The sequence below is a fragment of the Vitis riparia genome, chromosome 2 (assembly GCF_004353265.1).
Source record: "Vitis riparia cultivar Riparia Gloire de Montpellier isolate 1030 chromosome 2, EGFV_Vit.rip_1.0, whole genome shotgun sequence".
NCBI classification, from domain to species: Eukaryota; Viridiplantae; Streptophyta; class Magnoliopsida; order Vitales; family Vitaceae; genus Vitis; species Vitis riparia.
The window spans coordinates 889,949-912,020 of NC_048432.1; the positions used below are offsets into that span (position 1 = coordinate 889,949).

The window sequence follows — 22,072 nt, forward strand, 5'->3', positions numbered from 1 at the left end:
AGTGAGATTCTTTAGGACAAGATTGAAATCTAGCACACAAGCATACACTATACATGATATCGGGTCTACTAGCGGTCAAATAAAGCAAGGATCCTATCATACCTCTATACATAGTTGAGTCAATAGATTTACCTTTTTCATCCATGTCAAGCTTGATGGATGAGCTCATTGGAGTTTTCATCACCTTGGCTTCTTCCATGTTGAACCTCTTGAGAAGATCCTTTATATACTTTGCTTGATTGATGAAGGTTCCTTCCTTTAGTTGCTTGATTTGAAGTCCAAGGAAGAAATTGAGTTCTCCCATCATGCTCATTTCAAACTCACTATGCATACACTTAGAGAAATCTTCACAAAGAGAGTCATTAGTAGCTCCAAAAATAATATCATCAACATATATTTGAACTAGGAGCATATCCTTTTCTTTGGTTTTTATGAAAAGAGTTGTGTCAATTTTTCCCATTTTAAAACCCTTTTTCAAAAGAAATTTACTTAGTCTTTCATACCAAGCTCTAGGTGCTTGTTTCAAACCATAAAGTGCCTTTTTAAGTTTAAAAACATGGTTTGGAAAGTTAAAGCTTTGAAAACCGGGTGGTTGTTCAACATATACTTCCTCATTTATGAACCATTTAGAAAAGCACTTTTCACATCCATTTGATATAGAATAAAGTCTTTGAAACATGCAAAAGCAAGCAACATTCTAATTGCTTCCATTCTAGCTACGGGGGCAAAAGTCTCTTCATAGTCTATTCCTTCTTCTTGATTATACCCTTGGGCTACCAATCTTGCCTTATTTCTTACTATGATGCCATTTTCATCCATTTTGTTTCTAAAGACCCATTTGGTTCCAATGACACTTTGATTTGAAGGTCTTGGTACTAGTTCCCATACTTCACTTCTTTCAAATTGATTTAATTCTTCTTGCATAGAATCATCCAATTTTCATCAACTATAGCATCTTTTATGTTTTTAGGTTCAATTTGAGAGATGAATGCAAGATTATTACAAATATTTCTAAGGGATGATCTCGTTCTTACCCCACTTGATGGATTACCAATGATTTGATCTTGTGGATGGTTGATGACAAACTTCCAATCTTTTGGAAGGTCTTGGCTTGATTCACCTTGCACTTGTTGAGGAGGAGGTAGTGCCAAAGGTGATTCTTCTTTCTTGGGATCCTCTCCACTTTCTTCTTGTTGTCTTTTGTCTTCAATTTGCAATTTTCCCATGGAGGTCTCCAATCCTAAATCATCATCAAAACTTTCTCTTTCTTAAGAGAATTGTTAGATTCATCAAAAATGACATGGATGGACTCTTCTACAACCATGGTTCTTTTGTTGAAAACTCTAAAAGCTTTACTTGAAGTTGAGTAGCCAAGAAAAATTCCAACATCGGATTTTGCATCAAATTTTCCAAGATTATCTTTGGTGTTTAATATAAAACATTTGCACCCAAAGACTTTGAAATAGCTAATGTTGGGTTTCTTGTTTTTCCAAAGCTCAGGGAGTTTTCTTAAGAATGGGCCTCAACAATATTCTATTTAAAACATAGCAAGAGTGTTTACCGCTTCGGCCCAAAAATACTTTGGCAAATTGTTTTCATTTAGCATGGTTCTAGCCATTTCTTGAAGAGTTCTATTTTTCCTTTCAACTACCCCATTTTGTTGAGGAGTTCTAGGAGCCGAAAAATTGTGATTGATACCATGCTTATTGCAATATTCCTCAAAGTCAAAATTCTCAAATTCTCTCCCATGATCACTTCTAATGCAAGTGATTGAAAAGCCTTTTTCATTTTGAACCTTGTTACAAAATTTTGAAAACTCATAAAAAGCTTCACTCTTTTGACTTAAAAACAAGACCCATGTGTATCTAGAGAAATCATCCACAATGACATAAGCATAAGATTTTCCTCCTAGACTAGGTGTCCTAGAAGGACCAAATAAATCCATGTGTAGCAATTCAAGAGGTCTAGATGTTGAGATGAAATTTTTGTTTTTAAAAGAGTTTTTGATTTGCTTTCCCATTTGACAAGCTTCACAAATTTTGTCTTTTTGAAAATTAATTTTGGGAAGGCCTCTAACGAGTTCATCTTTGTTAGTTGGGAAATGAGGTCCATGTTAGCATGTCCCAACCTCCTATGCCACAACCAACTTTGATCATATGCTTGAAAAACATCTATCATGGCCATCATATTTTGAAATATTTATAGCATATACATTTTCACATCTATGGCCCATGAAGATGGTTTTGTCATTTTGAATATCCTTGATGATACAATGAGATGCTTCAAAAATTACTTTAAAACCTTTGTCACAAAGTTGACTAATGCTCAAAAGATTGTGTTTTAAACCATCTACTAATAAAACACTTTCAATAAGGGAGGATGTACCATTACCTATGTTACCTTGACCAATGATTCTTCCTTTTGCATTGTCTCCAAAGGTGACATATCCTCCTTTTCTCTTTGTAAGGAAGGCAAACTTGGATTCATCCCCGGTCATGTGTTTCTTGAGCACCCACTATCCAAGAACCACTTATCCTCTTTTGAGCCCTACAAAATAGAATTCAAGTTGGTTTAGGTACCCATGTCTTTTTGTCCTTGAGGGTTAGTGACTTTGGATTTTTCAACCCAAACCTTTTTAACCTTAGCATTTGAATTCTTTTGAGCACCATTTCTTAAGGGACATGTACTACTAATGTGTCCTCCTCTTCCACAAAAGTTACAAATAGTGGAAGGACATTCACTTGAGGATTCTTTTACAAAATAGTTTTTAAAATACTTTTGGTTCTTTGAAGATTTGAATCCTAGTCCTTGTTTGTCAAAAACACATTTTTGGCTTGCTAAGATCATTTCAAAGGACTTTTGTCCACAAGAGAAAATTGAAAGAGAGGAGGTCAACCATTCATTTTTCTTTTTCAAAATTTCATTTTCATTTCTTAAAATTTCATTCTTTTTTTCAAGATGAGTTTTAGAGTTTTCATCAATCGAAAACTTTTCTTTCACTTCCTCGAGTTCTTTTTCAAGTTCTTGAATTCTCTTTTTAAGAGAATTATTTTTCAAACTAAGTTTTTCAAAATCCTCATATAGTTCTTCAAAAATAACATGCATATCTTCATCACTAGAGTTAGAGTTTACCTCATCAAGATCATCTATTGCCATGAAGCACATGTTTGCCACTTCTTTTTCCTTTTCTTCCTCGGAAGATTCTTCACTCTCACTCCAAGTGGCCATCATTGCCTTCTTCATTCTTCTCTTGGCTTCAATTTTGTAGAGAGGACAATCATATTTAATGTGTCCCGGCTTTTTGCATTTGAAGCATATCAAATCTCCTTTCTCTTCCCATTTTTCTTTGTCACCATGTGATGAGGATTCCCTTCTTGAGGGATTTCTTCTAGAGGTAAACTTTTTTCCTCTAAACCTTTCACCTCTCATATACTTGTTTAGCTTTCTTGTGATGAGCTAAATCATCATCTTCTTCACTTGGTTTATCTTCTTCAACATCTTCTTCTTCCTTGGTTGTAGCCTTGAGAGCTATGCTTTTCTTCTTTTTGTCTTCACTCTCTTGTAGTTGCTTTGTCAAACTGATTTCATAGGTCATTAATGACCCTAAGAGTTCTTCCATAGGTAGCTTGGTCAAATCTTTAGCTTCTTGAATGGCGGTAACCTTTGTATGCCACTTTGAGGGGAGAGACCTCAATATCTTCATCACCTTTTCGGATTCATTTATGACCCTTCCCAATGCTTCAAGGCCATTGACGATTTCAGTGAACCTAGTAATCATCTCAACAATAGTTTTAGTTTCTTTCATTGAAAACAATTCATAGTTATGGACAAGTATATTAATTTTTGACTCTTTCACTTGATTAGTTCCTTCATGAGTTATTTCAAGCAATCTCCAAATTTCCTTAGCAGATTTACATTGGCATATTCTATTGTATTCATTCCTATCCATAGCACATTGCAAAGTATAAACGGCTTTAGCATTTAATTGAAAATTTCTTCTATCAAGCTCATTCCATTCTTTCTTGGGTTTTGGAACCAAAACTCCATCAACTAATTTAGTGGGAAAAGTTGAGCCATCTTCAATGACATCTCATACATCTAAATCAGTTGATTGTAAGAACCAAGTCATTCTAGCTTTCCAATAGGGATAGTTGGTTCCCGTAAAGAATGGAGCTCTATGTTTTGAACAATTTTCAGTTTGAGATAAGCTTGATGGAATAGTCATTTTCCTCTTAGACGATTAAGTCTTAAGCAAGAGGTCTAGCTCTGATACCAATTGATAAAACAAAGGCTATGAATAATTAAGGAAAATACCCAAAAGGGGGGGGGGTGAATTGGGTTTTTCAAAATCTTTTTCCACACAATAATATATGCACAAAATAAATAAAGGAAAGAGATAAAGTTAGAGAATTCAAACTCGGGTTTATAGTGGTTCGGCACTCCCTTGCCTACGTCCACTCTCCTCAATCTCCTAACCGAGTGAGAGTTCCACTAACTTGAAGCTTCAATCAAGCTTTCAATCGTCTTACACTTGGATTCCGGCTCCAATGGGCTCTCACACAATCTCTTCAAGATTTGAACCACTTGAAGGCTTTCACACTCAGCTTACACAAAGATGAAACTCTCAACCTAGCTTAAGGATGGCTCAAGTACAAGAGAAAGCTAGGATGAATTGCAAGAGTGCACTAGGAATATGCAAGTGATGGTTTGATGCACTTAGAAAGAAAATGAGAGCTTTTTGATCAAGAACAGGTAGGTGGGCTTTGAATGCAATTGTTCTCTTAGTCATAAATGAAGAGGAGCTCTCAATTTATAGGTTTCTAAGCTCGGGAGACAAAAACAGTAGAAAAGTAGCCTCGACCGGACGAGCAAAGGGTCGACCGGATCACTAGCCGTTGGTGCATTTAATGCATGGCAGGTTACCGTTGTCTCGACCGGACAAGGAGTGAGGCTCGACCGGGAAGAACAAGTTACTGGGAGAGAGAGAAAGTTTTTCTACCTCCCTCGACCGGACCTCGACCGGACAAGGGTAACCGGTCGACCGGTTCCCCAACCGGTTGAGCCGGTTGGCCATAGCCTCGACCGGTTGAGTCTTTTGGCCCCGAAAACCTATCATTTTTTATTTCTTTCTTTTCCAATACTTAGGCAAGGTCTTTAGGTGAGTTAATATGCCAATTTTGAATCAGTTTGCCTAAGGTATATTTGATAAAACTCGGGTTTTAAAGAAAATCAAGTTTTAGAGAATAAACCGAGTTTTCTAAGATGCATGAAAAGGTATGAACATCCTAAGTGCACTCATGCTATCATCTTACATTCATTTCCTATGATCGCAAGTCTTCCAAATGATCTCGATCCCGTATTCGTTTGGTCCTTGATGAATTTTTGAGATTAAGCCTGAGATTCTTAACAGTTTAAAACAATTAGTCACTTAACCATGGTTTGTTATCATCAAAACCTGATTAGGAGAACCCTTGGGCTAACAATTTATTTTAAATTATTTTGCATATTTGTATAGTTATTTTTAAAATAATCCTAAGAAAATAAGTGAAAAAACTGAAAACAAGTAAAAAATATTTTTTGAAAAACTTTATTTTCTAATTGTAAAATATATATATATATATATATATATATATATATATATATTATATATATATATATATATATATATATATATATATATATTTCTGTTTTATTTTCTAAAGAATAGAAAATTATAATAAGAAATTGTTACCAAACAAGATTTAAGTATAAAATCAATTAAAAGTAATTTTTTTTTTCTAAAATTTTCTACGATATGATTATATGAAAATGGCATTATTAGTAAATAAAATTTTAAAGCTAAATATAAATTCTCATAATGTGAATAATTAAATAGCACACAATTTAATACAATTATTTACTTTATTTTTAAATTAGACATTATTTAACTAAGTCTCAAAATTAAAAATATATATATATTCAAACTCAAAATCAAAGAGAACATACAATTTAAAACAATTATTTAATAATTAACATTATTAGAAAAATTATAATAAATTAAATATTAGAAATGATGAAAGAATGAAAAATAAATAAGATTTTGTTGCATTACAAAAATTAAATTAAATTTTAAAAATTCAAAATTAAATTTATCTTGGAGTACAAAGTTTCTATTTTATTTTTATTATATATATTTGGGGAAAAAAACTGAGGGGGGCATCTTTAAAATTCTCCAAAATTGAAGTCAGCATCCAATGGAAAACAAAAAATTGTCCAAGATAAAGTGGGCTTTTGGCATATTTTTCAAGAAGTTAATTTATTTTCTATATTATTAAAACTTATTAATTCCAATTTAATAATATAAAGATAAAAGAAAAATCCCACAATCTCTCAAACATCCCAATGCTTTTTTTTTTTTTTTCTCCCTCTATTATATTATATTTCAACCTTTTAACCACCTAGAACTGTTTCTCCTACATATAAAAAATAATAGTCACAATATGTATTGATTGAAGACTAATTAATTACCTATTGAAAACAAAAATGTACTGATTAAATATTAGCTTTATATGATATCTAGGGCACTGTATATTTTTAATATGCATCCCTTCTTGCTTGTTGAAACATAGATCAAAATCCTAGTCTCCTCAAGCATATTTACACTCTTCAGCTAATAATTGACCACTCCAAAACTTCACATGAATGACTAGTAAGTTTAAATATATTACTTTTTATTGAACGGTAACTTACCAAACAACCACTAACTACAACCATATAAGCAAAATACAAAACTAACCTTATAAATTATTTAACAGAAATATGATATCCCACATCAAATATGAGAAAAAGCTCATTAAGCTATATATGTATGAACTCCTTTAATTTTAGACATATTTTAAAGTCATGAAACCCCTTTAGACTCCGACCAAATACTTCTACAAAATTATTGATGAAAGACAAGCATGTCATGTGCAAGGTGGATTGATGCTCTTTAGGTTGCATCCACTGCATGACAACAATTGACTTTTTATGTTATGTTCAAAAAGAGTACTAGCCACCCTAATTGAACCACGATAGCCAATGTATCACACACGTAGACTACAATCTCGATCATAGGAAATGTCATATAAACTGGAGCTCGATCCACATATGATATGAACCTTTGTACTTTTTGGGTATAATAGGTATAACAAATAATATCTATACGATTGAAAATGAGTCCTTACATAAAACTATTTTATTTATTGCCACTTTTAAACTTAAAATAGAATTTTTCCTATAGATAAGAATGATGAAAACCCATAAACATATGGTATATATGCCCCGTTATAAACTCTTACCATATTTGCCTCAGAAACCGATTAACCATGCATTCATAAACTTAATTTATTCATTATAGTGATGTAATCATTAAGTGGGAACAATTGAGGAGGAAGCAAAAATACATTGGCTTATATAAGAAAGGTAAACACAACTTAGATTCTCTTCTAACAGGTTGCATGTTGCCATATATGTTTATATCTCTCTTAGGACACAGCTCACAGCTTCTTCACCAAGAGATTGATTCCACGCTCTGGCTCTATAACAAACCAAGAGTGGGTGAGTGGCACAATACTTCGGAGAGAGGAAGAAGGAGAAATTGGATAGAAATAGAGCTAGAGTAATCTTCAGTTCAACCATGTCCAAAATCTGGCCTAGACACATCCGATTCCCGATCCCAAACGGCATGTACAAGTGTGGAAACTTGCATGCGCCTGCAATCCCATTCACAAATCTTTCTGGGATGAACTTGTAGGCGTCTGCTCACCATGCTTCGGGGTCGGTCTTCAGGGCAAGAACGAAGGCCCAAACATTGACCCCTTTCGGAATATACATGTCCCTAAGTTTGATGTCACTCAAGGCCTCCCTTGACATCACCGGAGTGAGAGTGTTTGAAAAACTACCACGCTTTTTAGTGGTGGGTCAATTTCATATATATATATATATACACAATTACATATGTGAATATGGTAATTACAAGTATAGAAAGAATCAATCAAATAAAACTAGAAGCTACAATTGTGGGTCAAAGAGAATGCAAATGGAAAGCCTTGAATTGAGGTTGGGGATCCTTAGCATGATCCTTGACACCCCCCCGCAAGCTGAGCTTTGGATTTGAGCGGACGTGAAGCTTGGATGGGAAGAGTTCAAAGAGAGGTTTTGACACACTTTTGGTGAAGATGTCAGCAACTTGGAAGTGAGAAGGCACATACTGAGTGCGAAGGTTGCTAGTGAGAACAAGTTCACGAAGAAAGTGATAGTCGAGCTCAACATGCTTAACTCGTTTATGAGAAACCGGATTGGAGCTCAAGAAGATGGCACATAGGAGGAGAGGCCGCTGTGGAATTGAAACTTTGAGGTCACCGAGGAGATGCATGAGCCAAAGAAGTTTGGCAGCAATGAGCGCCAAAGCATGATACTTAGATTCATAATTGGAGCGAGAAATAGTAGGTTGCTTCTTGGCACTCCAAGAAACCAAGTTACCGCCAAGATAAATAGAGTAACCAGAGGTAGAGCGGCGAGTATCAGGGTAACCTGCCCAATCTACGTCTGAGTAAGCAACTAAAGCACCAGGGGCAGCAGAGGGATGAAAGGTAAGGCCAAAGTGTAGCGTGCCTTTAACATAACGAAGAATGCGTTTGACAACAAGAAAGTGGTCTTCAATTGGGGAGTGGAGAAATTGAAATATTCAAACGGGTAATGGTCAGATACTGGAGAGCGCCAACAAGAGATTTGTAAAGTGTAGGATCTGAGAACAAAGGACCATCAGGAAACAGGTGCTATGAAACAACCATGGGGGTGTGAACAAGTTTGTTGTTAAGTAGTTGAGCTCGTGTGAGAATATCCCGTGCGTATTTCAACTGGCTGATGAAGAGGCCATCAGAGGTGGTCGTTGCTTCAAGACCAAGGAAGTAACTGAGAGGACCCAGATCCTTAGTGGCAAACTCAAAATTGAGTTTGCAAGTAAAATTGTCAAGAAGAGATGAGTTGTTGCCTGTAATAATGATGTCATCAACATAAAGAAGCAGATAGATTATGTCAGAGTGCTTATGAAAAACAAATAGTGATGTGAACAGCAAGCAAACCAAGAGAGATGAGCAACCTATCAGCCATTTTTGGAGAGAGAGAGAGAGAGAAAGAGAGAGAGAGAGAGAGAGAGAGAGATCTAGAGTCCTATAGAATAATGTTGTATGACTGGTTTCCAAATGTGTGGCTCAAATTAATTTCTTTAGGCAACTATTAGCAATTATATCTAGCTAATTCCAAAATTGTTTCTGTCTCCTCCTTTTTAAAATAAAACAAAATGAGAAATTAAAATTGAGGGTGACGTTTGTATTAAGGAACATAATTTCCAACTTTTAAGCTACTAACTTAACTCAAAAGCTCAAATGATGTTTGAATAATTGAGGTAAAATACTAAATTCTAGAACCTGATCAACCATAAACCCAAAATTTTGATACCATTTTATCAATTTCATCCAAAAAAAATGAAGTTATTACCTAAGAAATTAATGGTAGAGATCATGTCTGACTTTAGCTAAAATCTTGATAATAATATTATCCATACATATAATATTAAACAATTCTTTTTTAAATAGAGAAAATTTATTTAAAAAACAAATAATAACTTTGAGTTTCTAATCCTTTAATTTTAAATTTGGTTCTCTTTTTAAATAAATAATAAAAATTTTGAAAGTATATATTGATTTTGGTATTATCTTATTATATTTTATTTCCCACTTAGTTTTATTGAAATTTTGAACATTACGGTCTTGAAAATGCAATGAAAAATGGTAGTAACTTCTATGTATATAACCTTGGCCTATTTGAGGGGTCTATCCCTAAGAAAATGATTCTTGATACTACTTTCTCACAAAATTAATGAAAATTTGAGTAGCAACTAATTAATATTATGTGACCTTATTAGAGTATTGTCATCATGAAACGAAGAAAAAGGGAACTTATGATAAATGGGAAGGATTGCCTAGAACTCTGATTTCAATGTTCTCGACTTATTATTTGAAATGTGTGATGTATGTGTATCTATCAATTTTTGTAGTAGAAGGATGCTTACCATTTTAGCTTATATCTCATGTGTTTTTGCATGCAATATAGCATACAATGAGCCACCTTACTTTAGGTCATGATACATTTGAGGGCCCTTTTATTGAATAGAAATCATTGTGAAAATTTAAAGATTTTGACTGTGTTTGCTTCTTCCTTTTTCTTTTTTTTTTCTAAATAGAAAAAATTAAAATCAGTTAAAAACCAAACACTGCCCCTGTGAATATTTAAAATTGGTTTTTCAATTGCAATAAGATATTTTTTACTTCCATCTTTAAGAAAAATAACACAATTCATATGGTTGGGGTGGTTTTCAAGAAAATCAAATGACATACAAATCATTGAATCTTTTGAATCTTAAAAGTACAATAAGTTGTTCGAAGCTATTGAAATAGTTTAGTGTAGCCATAAATATTTCTGCAAAGGGAAGTAATTTATTATAAGGAGTGACAACGCTTTTTCTTTTGAATATTTGCAATAAATTTAACTTTCATAAAAGTAATTTCAAATTTGGTGTGAATTTACACTTAACTTTGATGAGTATAATTTCAAATTTTGTGTAAATTTACATTCATTCCCCAAAATTCTTAAAGTCCAAACAGCAAACTTATCAAATTTATGATAGCAACGTTTATCCATCAAAAATTAATCTTGTGTATATTCATTTTAATATTTTATTTAAAATATATTTCTAAAATGGATTTCTCAATTTTGGGTTCATATATTGGAGTCCAAGTATTCTCTGTGGGATGAAATTCAAATTTTTAATTTTTGTCAAAACTCATAAGTTAAAAATTTGTCGGTATTTTAATTATATATAATAATGGATTAGAATTATAATTTGACAACTTTGATATCGCTTCCAAAAATAATATAATCACTTAAAAATATGTTCATTTTTATGCCCGGAATGGAGAAAAAAATGCTAAAATGCCAACAAGCGTCTATTATTGAATTCACCTAATCCAATTGTACCCATTTTGGGAACAAGCGCCAAGTTTTAAATTTGTGAAATTGTATAAAATGGAAATACATTCAAATTATAATTTTTCTTTTCTAAGTTTTCTATGGGGTATGTTTTGATTGTGTCAATTGAACGATCATTTCATAAATACATGGCAATTAATATATATGATGGTGGATGTGTCCCACTCGGGGTAGGTTTTGATTGTTTCAATTGAATTCGATTTGGCTTATGAAGATAACTTGTATGTATAAGGGTAGGTTTTGATTGTGTTCCATTGGAGTGGGTATGTTTTGATTTTGTCAATTCATTGACCTTTCAAGAAATATAAAGGAATTAATATATATGATGATGCCTCTTAAAAATATATACATTAGATAATATGTATGATGCCGATGATGATGAATGGGCATGAGTATTTGATGATGATGATGATGATGATGAGTAGGAACGGGTACATCGTGATTATGGTAGATGATGAGAATGAAAGGTGGTGATGATGATGAGTAGGAATGAACATATCATGATGATGGAAATGAGCATATGATGATAATGGGAAAGAGTGGTTATAAGACATCATGATTACAATGATGGTAGAAACGAGTATGTTATGATGATGTTGAATAGGAATATGTTTGACGATGATTTCTAAAAATTAGAAGCACTTACTAAACTCACTACCAAACGGACCTTGAGAATGGCCAAAAGTGCCAAAAAAAATGAAAATAATGAATCATAAATCAGATTTCGATAGGTGAAATATAGAATGGTTCATTCCTTGTTTAAATTGTTTTTTGGAATGGAAATAGGAATCAAAAATCCATTAATATTTTCTCCCCACCTGGCCTCTTTGAGGTCGGAGCGTTTTGATTACTATCTTCTACATAGTATAGGAATTCACCTCCATTATTTTCATTCCTATTCTCACATACCAAACGCAACCATGGAATGATATTTATCGTTCCACCATTCCATTCCCCCCAAACTCGAACCCGATAATTAACCATTACTAACCAAGTAACGCATAATCGATTATAAATTATAACCTTTGCCCTTCTAGCTTTTGAATTTCAAATTACAATTATAAACTCAGTAAATCAAAAAACTGAAACATAATTTATGTATATACCCCTTTAGTTGTTGGTCTGCAGTCGAAGCCGAATCAGGGGTCTAGATAGCCTGCAATTTCCCCTGCAAAATATGGTTTAAGAATTGTATTAAAACCCAAAAAAGAATAAACATTTGTATATTTTCAGCGATCACATGAGTAGGAATGTGTGCATCAATATCTTGGACAAGTTCTTCCTTTTATTTTTATTTTTTTGGGACCCTTAAACCTACATTGTATGGATTCAAGTACAAGTATCAGGGTTTTAATTTCCAAAACTTCTACATAGGAATTCAGCAAACAGTCTAACACACTTCAAATTCCATTTAGGAACTCAGATATGAAAAACAATTTTTATGGCTTATTTTTCATAAAGGTATTATGAACTTGTGTATCATAACAAAAGTTTTCAAGTATTCTTCATCCTTTCAGTTGTTTCTAAGAATTTTCTATAAAAAAAACAAAAAAAAATTGAAAACACATCAAACTATTGAACTACCAATTTTCAAAAAGCTTAAACTTACAGGATTTAGACTCAATATGCATATCATACTTCTTAACACTCTCCCTCACGTGCAGCCCTACACCCAAATGTGGAGAGACATTCACATCCAATAGATACCGAATGGAAAACAAACATGCAAATTGCAGAGATGTGACTCGAACTCACGACCTTCTGCCAAACCAAGCTCTAACACCATGTTGAACTACCGGTTCTCCTAAAAGCTTAAGCTTGCAGGATTTAAGTTCAATATGCACATCATACTTAACACAAACATATTCTCAAAAACTTGTTTTTAGAACAAATTTTTTAAAAATTGTTTTCAGTTAAAAATTCGCCAAACATATCTTTTAAATTAGAAAACTATTTTCAAGAACAATTTCTAAGCTAACTCCTAATTTCTCTTTCCTATTCTTCTACTCCTGAGGCTGAACTAAAGGATGTGACTAATAAGAAATAATGTTCAAGAAGAGTTAGGATTACTTAAAAGTAAGACATATATTTGGTTTTTTTTTTTCTTTGGATGCATAGCTCCCTAATAAGCATTTCTAGACACAACCCACACCCAAATCCTTGTCATCTTAAGTAACCCCATCATTCTCTTGCCTTTAGTTTCAACCCAATGTCACCCCCACGAGATGGACATGGAGACATGAAATACGGGACCCTGTCAACATGTTGCAACCTAGACAATAAGCTCATGAACTTAGAGAAAGGAAAGAAGACTTCCATCTCAAACATAGGTGGCTTCTTTGGGTGTAAAACAATGTCAAATCAAAATACCCAACAAGCAATAACTCTCTCTGAAAAGGAGGCGACCTAACCGAACCTCCTAAAACATCCCAATAGGGCTACCACTAGAGTCACTAACACAGCCTTCAGCTTCCCCCTCAAGGTCAAGGTAATAAACTCAGGCACGGCCACCTTCCATAGCGTGATGAGAGGAAACAAGACCACAAACACATTCACCACAGTATGGCTAACAGGCAATTAATAGGGATTCCAGCTTCATATAGGTGAGTTGCAGCCTGCAACCAGAACTGAGGAAGGATTTGTAGAGTTAGCTCACCCTTGCAGCCTTGTTCACCCTCCACCTAACCAGCACAGGGAAGGCTCATAGCTGGTCCTAGAGAACAGCATGTCCAATAGGGTATCTCTTACACTTCCAAGGGTCCCACTAATATAGGTTCAAACAATGGCTCAATTACATTGCCTCAAGGCAAACTACAAGATGAAAGGAAATTGTTTGTCCATCCGGGACAGTGAACATTTTGACCCAACAGATTTCATTTTTCTGAGGGAGCTCATGTTCTATATTGCATTTTGAAGCAAGCCAAATAAGATGTTCATAACATTGGAGATCGATCTTTTCTTAATAATTGTGTAGGCTAGTTTTTAGGATTTCAAGAAATGATGTCACCACAATCAGGCATGATGCAATGGGAAACAGTGGAACAAAAAATAAAATAGAAAACTTGTAGGTCATGAAGTTCACAAATCATCCATGTAAACAGAATGAATGCTGTTAAAGAAAGATGAAAAAATTTCAGTTCTTACCATGCATGCATTTGATGAAGTAGTCCAATTCGGAGAACCAAATAGTTCTTTCAACCAAGGGAGATGGCTGTTGATATACAAAGAATGACAAGTGACGACGATCAGGATCATTCCTGGGTTTTGCTATCTCAGCTATTCTCATGTACCCTTCTCTATCATAACATGGAACTGCATTCTCACCAGCTACAGTCAAACCCCGATCCCAGGCTGAATTTAGAACCTGAAAAAACAAAAGGAGAATCTTTCAATCCAATTCATCTACATGCATAATTTCAGCAAATAGAACCATTTTATCAAGTCCCACCTATTATCAACATGGGGAACTGGTACAAAGAACACAGAAAATGAGGAACATCACCTGCCAGCTCAGACCTTCTGGATCAGCAAATGCATCATCATTTTCCTGGCAAGTGATCTGCAATCCAGAGCAGACAAACTTCATTGTCACTGAATGTTTCTTAAGAACCTCAAAAACTGGAGAGTATCCATCCTGGTTTGTAGGGTTGTAATATCCGGCTGTGAGCTCTGCTGCATGGCTAGCGGTTCGGTACCACCAATAGACTGCTGGAACCTGCATGATAGTATCTTTCTTGTTTACCAGTTCCCGATCATGTTAGTTGCACATGGAATATTTTAGTTAGGATAAAAAGATGTGGCCCTTTTCTCTGGATTTGGATTCATACAAGGAGGAAATGAGGACTGCATTTGCATTTGGACATTTAGGTCCAAATGACAGAATCAGGATAATCCTGGTTTCCAATTTCTAAATGGATCCAATTCTAGTGCTCATTTTCTAGGGGCCCTAACGCAGCCCATAGATTAACAAAGATCAACAACATTAAACCAGTAGCAAGCCATGAACACTTTGGAATAAAATCGAATGCAAGCAATACCCATATTGCATCAGGATAATGACCCTTGAAGGTCATAGAGAGTAAACCAGGAAACGCTTAACATACTTTAAAAAAAAAAACTCAAAACATAGAATCATCGTACCTTGACGATTAACTGAGTTTCCTCAAATGCAAGGGTTGCAAGAGACAGAACATTATCCGCATGGTCAATTAGTGACTGACCATACCAATGGAGGAAAAAGCGGCCATAATAGCTATCATAATCACCTCTTTCACAGAAGAATCCAGTTTCATGCGGCCTAGAGTTATATTGACCAGCATTATCTGGTCCTCTGGCCCAGAATGAATGCCCACGCAATTTAGCAGCTTTTCGCAGATTCTGTTGTGAATATTTATCGTAACACTGGAAAAGGGAGTTAACATTAATGGGAAGAAGTAAAATGAGCATAAAATAGAATTCTAGATAAATAACAGAAAAAGGCAATGCATCTTTTGAAACAATCAATGAGACTACAATCATTGTTTACAGGATTAATGGGATCACAAATGTATGAAAGAAATTCATTGACAATTTTTAGTCAATTTGTTTTTGTAAGTTGTAAAATCACTTTCCTACTAGATACATATATTTCATATATCATTACATATAGTTGCTTTTTGATACTTAATATTAGTAAATCAATAGTATCCTAATAACTATACGTTTTTGAGGAATTAACCTGGCCCCATAGTGGATAATTAAGAATTGCTACTACCTAATAAGCAAAATTTTGTTTAAAAGAAAGAAATTTCATATCATTGGTTATAATCATATTTTAAAAATTACTTACTCCAGAATGTTTGTGATTAAGAAGTTCTATTTTCTATTTTCAAAGGTTTCCCAACGTTTTCAAAAGTATACCTTATAGTCAAACAATCCTACCTGTTAGAAAATCTAAACCATACTTCTAAAACACAATACCTCCAAAAACAAAAACATAAAAACAAAAATAACTATCAGCATCAAAATCCCTGTATGCATCATAATCTTCCTATTAGCCTAGAGGTCATAGGTCATAGGTTATAGTTTATATTATTTACATTCAGAATTGAAAGAAGTGTACAGATTCATTGAGCCAATCCCTAATGTCAGGAGAAAGTCATGCTGACTAGCACGAGTGTTAACTCAGAACTCAAAGCTTAGAGAAGTAAATAGCAGCTTCAACAAATGTTCTGTGTCAAAATTTGTTTTTAACAGCAAGAGCACAAAAAAGAAATCATTTAAAAATAAAATGTAAACTTAATCGCAGCTGTTATCGAAAATGAACATGCATATGTTACCCAATAATACCTATTATTTAGCTGCATCAAACAGCAGTTCATTCTCTGATTTGCATGCTAAATCCCCACAGTACATAAAATAAAGCAAAAAAAAAAAAAAAAACATATTTACTGTATTTTTATTATCTAAGTGAAGTTCCAATCAATATGTCAGAAGAATATAAAAAACAGAGATTGGCTTCATGTCAACATAAATAAATAAAAAAGGAATAACATGATAAGCCATAACAGATACCTGAAATTCACCAATACCAGGGTACCCCCATCCCATTCTCTCGGAAAAAGAAGGGTATTTTAGCTCCCCAGATGCTCCTAGTCCAATTTCAACAGCAGAAATGATACCCTCTGCAAACAAGTCATCAAACTCTGTCCGGAAGCTTCTCATGAAATCAAAATAGACCTGCAGGAGCAACATAAACCCAATGAATGATAAAATAAGGGCATGAACTGAGACAATATGGTCTTTTAAATATGAAACTTCTTTTGCTTTATGGTAATTGATAAAATCTCATACACATTCATCATTTCATATAAATAACGATAATATTATTGCTTCCCAGAAAAAGCACGCAGAAGGATAAACCAAGGTTTAAGGCTATGTTTGGTTCCCTGAAAGTTTGAGAAAGGAAAATAGAGAGGAAAAATAGGAAAAAAGAAAAGGCTAAGGATAAAACATAAAATTTTTCTCTTATTTGATTGGATATGGAAAAGTTGAGAGGGAAAAATATTAAAATATTATGGAATGCACTTTTCCAAATTTTCCTCAGCTTTTATTTAGGAAAATGGGGAGGAAAAATATGCATATCACACACACACTCACTAGCCCCTCTCTTTCTTCCCTTTTCTTTAGTTCTTATTTTTTATTTTTTACTTCTTCTTTTCCTTTTTCCGTATTATCCAAACATGAGAAAACCATTTTCCTTGATTTTTTTTGTTTTTTTTCTTTTCTCCCAATTTTCCAGGAACCAAACATAATCTGATAGAATTTTTTTTTTCTCTTTTTGTCTGTGACTGAAAAGCAGACAAAGATTAACATTCATACATATATGAGAACTGAATACCTCAATACCAGTTCTTCCTTTTAATACCCGTTCCTTGTCAATGGCCCAAGACAGGCATTCAGTATTTCTCCTTCCTTCACGATCTGTAAAAAATATATCTTGATTCTCTTTTCCAATCTCCAGAACCCACTGGGGAAGAGAGATCATCACATCGCCAGAGCCATTTCCCCCATACTCATGAAATGCCATCACAACCTTCAGCATTTAAAAAGCCATTCAACTACTACAAAGAAGAAGCTTTTGCAAACATAAAATTAGACACATAAACCATTGATAGAGAATCTTTTGAGGATAGGGAATCCTACAGACAAACCATTAATAAGGAAGATGCTAAATATACAGAATTCAAAATCCAATTGTTAATATGAATTAGACGAGCAGATGCAGCATCCCTCCTTCATTTGGAATCCTAGATTGGATAATTCCAAAAAGGATGCTATACCTGGAAGTTTTAATAGGGGATTAGTAGCCCCCTTTGAATCATTGGTTAATTGGGGGCATTTTTTTAGCTTTCTAATTGTTCTTCTTGGATGATGCTGTTATTTCTTTCTAGGTCTCATATGAAGGATTCCTCATCCTTCCTCTATATTGCTCTTTGTTTTCATTTCAGAAAGCTTTCATTTCTTGTTATAAAAATAAACTACAATAAAATAAAATAAAAGCTAACTATATAAATGGTCATGGGTTACAAAAAAGACAGACTCAGACATTTTGAACTCCTTTACTTGTTCTACTTCAGGAAAAAATGCTTATACGTGAGGCATTTATAAGAAAATGTGCAAGAGCAGGTTTCCCTCACAAGCTTGACTCAAAAATAGTTCCATATATACAGAATATAATGACCCAAAAAAAAGGCACAACTCATGAAAATTCTGAAGATCAACCTGCGATTTCAGCTTGAACTCTCGGATGATGTTAAACAGTTCCCTATAACCAGACCATTCATATTTCTGTGGGCTCCATCCTTCAACAATACCCCACCAACAATCTACCACAACTCCATCTGTGTGTAAAGACTTCATATGACTCAACTCCTGTCTAATGCCATCAGGATCAACCAACTGACAGAAATTGTTGATAACACCTGTCTATCATAGTACAAGTCCAAGATCATTAAAGAGGGAAAAAGGGAAATCCAATTGGAATATGAAGTGAAACTCGTAAGTATAGTTTGCAGGGAAAAAAAATTGTACAGTACTAATTAATGGATAAATGCAGGGCAAGCACTTTGAATTTAAGTACAAACAAAGAGCCTAAGGAACCGGCAGAAACCACTTACAGCAAGCATTACATAAACAGGTACATAAGGAGTTCCAGTAAAATCGTTCTCATGCTCCCCAGAACGAACATCTCGCATAAGCTACACCAATCAACCATAGAGTCAGGTGTGTCTATACTTTATAACATGAGCCAGGATAAGTCCACAAGAGAGGAATGAATGCCACAGAACTCAAAAAACTGTATTTCACATCCAAATAAGTAGAAGCACAACAATTTCACATGTATATACTTGTGTGTGTGTGCATGTACATGCGCATACCTATAGAATGAGCAACAGTCAATCAGCCAACAGAATTGGTCAAAATTACTTGTCCCCCCTGTACTGATTATCCATTGGAATTTCAAACTCAATGCACATCTTTGGAGCTTAGAATCCATGTTCTACCATGCCTTGGTTGGATAACAATGATTATCCTTGTCCAAATTTGTTTGTTTTTTTTCCTTCTGCATATTTAGACTATTCAATATCTACGATTTTCATCATATATTTTTCACTCCAATTTTATAACCCATGATTAGTATCTCACATCATCCTCCAGAGAACAAAATTAAATAGCCTGTCAAGAGGTATTCATAAATCCTTCAAATAGGAAAACTCAAAGCACGGTAGTTGTAATGCTGTGCAGAAGTTCAAAGATATCATTATCGAATAATGATACTATTTACTGATAAATGTCCGGAAGCCACTGGAATTTTCCTTCTTTTAATGCCTCCGATTAACCTCCAGATAGAGTACCCTATTCATTTCTCCAACAGGTGCACTCCAAAAGGATAGTTTTAAGAACATAAGAGCTCATATTGATGAAACAAAAGGTGAAAGGTTTCATAGTGTGCTTCTTTATTTATAAAGTAATCATTGGTATTATCTTTTCAAGAATTGGACTATGGATCAAAAGAAGCCCTTTTTACAAGTAACCCAAAAAGAGAGAGACAAAGAGAGAGAATTTATTAATAGAACCATGACCGAGTTAGAATCATAAGAAAAAAGCTAAAACCACCATCACTTATTGTGATTTTAATGCGAAAAATTAAAATTAAAATTAATATAAATCATAAAATAATATTATAAAGATATTTTTATTACATTTACAAGATAAAGAAATATTTTATTTAACATTGGTATAAAATATCTTCTTTTTTTTTTTATTAGAAACAAAAGATGTATTAATTAATGATAAGAAAACATAAGAAAGATGAGAAATCCTTCCCAAGAAATACAAACCTGATAAAAAAACTCAAGAAAACCTATACTTTACAAGGAGATTTGTACAAAAAGAATAAAAAGACTATACAAAAAATACATCTCCAAAAGCTCATCTAGACTCCTCACCATACAAGGCCAACCCTAAGGTGTATATAATGAGAGCCAACTAAACTGAATGGCACTGAAGGGGTAGGGTTTAAAAAAATCAGTGCAGTAGGCCTAAAAAGAAACAAAGCAATGAATCAAGTCCCACTTCATCTTAGGCGTCTTGAAAGTATCCTCAAAAATCCTAGCATTCCTCTCTCCCCACACAATTCACATCAACGTGAGAGAAGCAATCTCCCACAGAATCTTGCCTCTATTAGAGTTCCCAAAACACATAAAAAAAATAACCATCATATTGCAAATACTCCTTGGTTGAACCCACACCACCCAAGCTTGTGAGAATAGCCTATGTCATAACCCCAAAGTAATTAGACAATGTAGAAAGAGATAATCAATTGTCTCTCCAAAATATCCTATATTGTAAACCTTTAAATAATAAAACGTGATCTTTAAATTCAAACCCCAAATTATCAAATGCATTGTTGTAATTAATATTTGAGATTCTCAAATATATTATTTGTGGGATAATATTTTCATTATTTGTCCATTATATATTTATGTTTATATTTAATTTGTTTTAATTATTTATTTATTATAATTTTATGTTTAATGGATCCAAAAAATAATTAAAATCAATAAATATGAAATGATGAAAGAGTGGAAAATTTTGAAATTAAAAATGTTTTACTAGAGAACATGTTAGCATATAAAAAAGAAAAGAAAAGAAAAGAAATGTGTTAGGTGTGTAAAAGTGAGATGTGACATGTGAGGTATGTAGAAGTGAGGTGAGAGAAAAAATTAAAATAAAAGGGTGGCAGGTGAGAAGTGACTTCTCATAAAAGTTAAAAATGGGTAATTTTGGTATTCATTTTAGATTAGTATTCAAGTGTACATTATGAGAATAATTTTCTCCTCTGTACTTGTGGGATGAAATATGAAAACTTGAATTCTTAAAGGGTAATTTTTATTTGTAGTTACTATATGGAAGCATGCATAGTTCTCCCTTGATTTTTTTAATTGGTTGGGTTCTTAGTGAGGGAGGGAGTAGTTTATTGTAGTTCCCTTTCTTTTGTGATGACTTTTGACGATTGTTGTATTGTCATGTGTACTTCAATGTGCTCTTTTTGGCACTCTTATGTATTATACAGTTATACTCACTTTATTTACCTATCAAAAAAAAGAAATCATAGGGCTAATGAATGTTTTCTTGCATTCGATATGGATCCGCTTCTTTCTCTAGTAGAAAAATATTGCAAGCCAATACCAAAAAAATATATAGTAAAAATAATGTAACAAAGCAAAGAAAGCATAAATGCAGCATGGATGTGCAGGCATGGAAAACTTAATAAATAAATAAAATAAAAAGAAATGGCAGGAAATGCTATTTTATTTTAACACCAAAATGGGACAAGATTCAATATCACAGCTACCTATGCCTGTTCAGGCAGAAATATGAAATTTTTTAAATTGACACAGATGCCTTTTTATCCAGTTGTAAAATATTGCAGGGCAACCACCAAAAAAATAAAAAATAATAATAAAAATCAGATATAAAGAAAAATAAAACAGAAGTACAACATGGGCATCCAGGCTAGCAAATTTTAAAGACCCCAACCTGTTTTTCTTAAAGGACAATATTAGAAGCTATACTTTTGATCACCGTCCACAAGAAAGGGCAAAAATACTTGAATCATAGAATCAAATTGCATAAAGTTTATCAAGTAATTACATCATACTAGATAACAAAATTACCTGATCAGCCTCCAGGCATTCTGCTGAGCTGATGGGGCTGGTACTTGTGTACTTCTCACTCTTTGTATCCCTCTCAGTAACCACAACAGAATCAAGAGATGCAGGTGATAAACTCTCATCAATTCTGAGAACAGATGGCTGACAGTCTAATGATCCTTTTGCAGAGCAATTTCTCAAAGAACTAGCTGATAGTGGGCTTTCAACCGACCTAACAGGAAATGTTGCCTGTATGCATATCAGGAGGTCAAATGATGATAATTACCATAAATTTAATTCATTAT

The 22,072-nt window shown here is 33.7% G+C and overlaps 2 protein-coding genes across 2 annotated transcripts in view; both read right to left on the bottom strand.

Moving 5' to 3' along the window:
- Positions 1–8,044: 8,044 nt before the first annotated feature.
- On the bottom strand, positions 8,045–9,132 carry LOC117905988 (uncharacterized mitochondrial protein AtMg00810-like). Its single transcript, XM_034818903.1, has 4 exons — positions 9,105–9,132; positions 8,826–9,013; positions 8,731–8,767; positions 8,045–8,676 (listed from the first exon to the last, which is right to left on the bottom strand). The coding sequence occupies exons 1-4, from the start codon at positions 9,130–9,132 to the stop codon at positions 8,045–8,047; spliced, it is 885 nt and encodes a 294-aa protein (XP_034674794.1).
- A 2,660-nt stretch (positions 9,133–11,792) lies between these two features.
- LOC117933599 (beta-amylase 8) overlaps positions 11,793–22,072 on the bottom strand; it is a 14,576-nt gene continuing 4,296 nt past the window's right edge. Inside the window, exons 2-10 of the mRNA XM_034855042.1 lie at positions 21,792–22,016; positions 18,729–18,809; positions 18,334–18,537; positions 17,450–17,644; positions 16,624–16,788; positions 15,211–15,471; positions 14,573–14,785; positions 14,215–14,434; positions 11,793–12,238 (exon numbers count right to left, since the gene is read on the bottom strand). Coding sequence (XP_034710933.1) covers positions 12,210–12,238; positions 14,215–14,434; positions 14,573–14,785; positions 15,211–15,471; positions 16,624–16,788; positions 17,450–17,644; positions 18,334–18,537; positions 18,729–18,809; positions 21,792–22,016 — 1,593 coding nt within the window. The 3' untranslated portion in view covers positions 11,793–12,209. The remainder of the gene's footprint in view (positions 12,239–14,214; positions 14,435–14,572; positions 14,786–15,210; positions 15,472–16,623; positions 16,789–17,449; positions 17,645–18,333; positions 18,538–18,728; positions 18,810–21,791; positions 22,017–22,072) is intronic.

Coding starts and splice junctions, on each gene's coding strand:
- LOC117905988 (XM_034818903.1), bottom strand. CDS start 9,132: ATGGCTGATAGGTTGCTCATCTCTCTTG. Junction 9,014..9,104: donor TAGGTTGCTCATCTCTCTTG/GTTTGCTTGCTG, acceptor TCATTATTACAG/GCAACAACTCATCTCTTCTT. Junction 8,768..8,825: donor AACTACTTAACAACAAACTT/GTTCACACCCCC, acceptor CTTTGTTCTCAG/ATCCTACACTTTACAAATCT.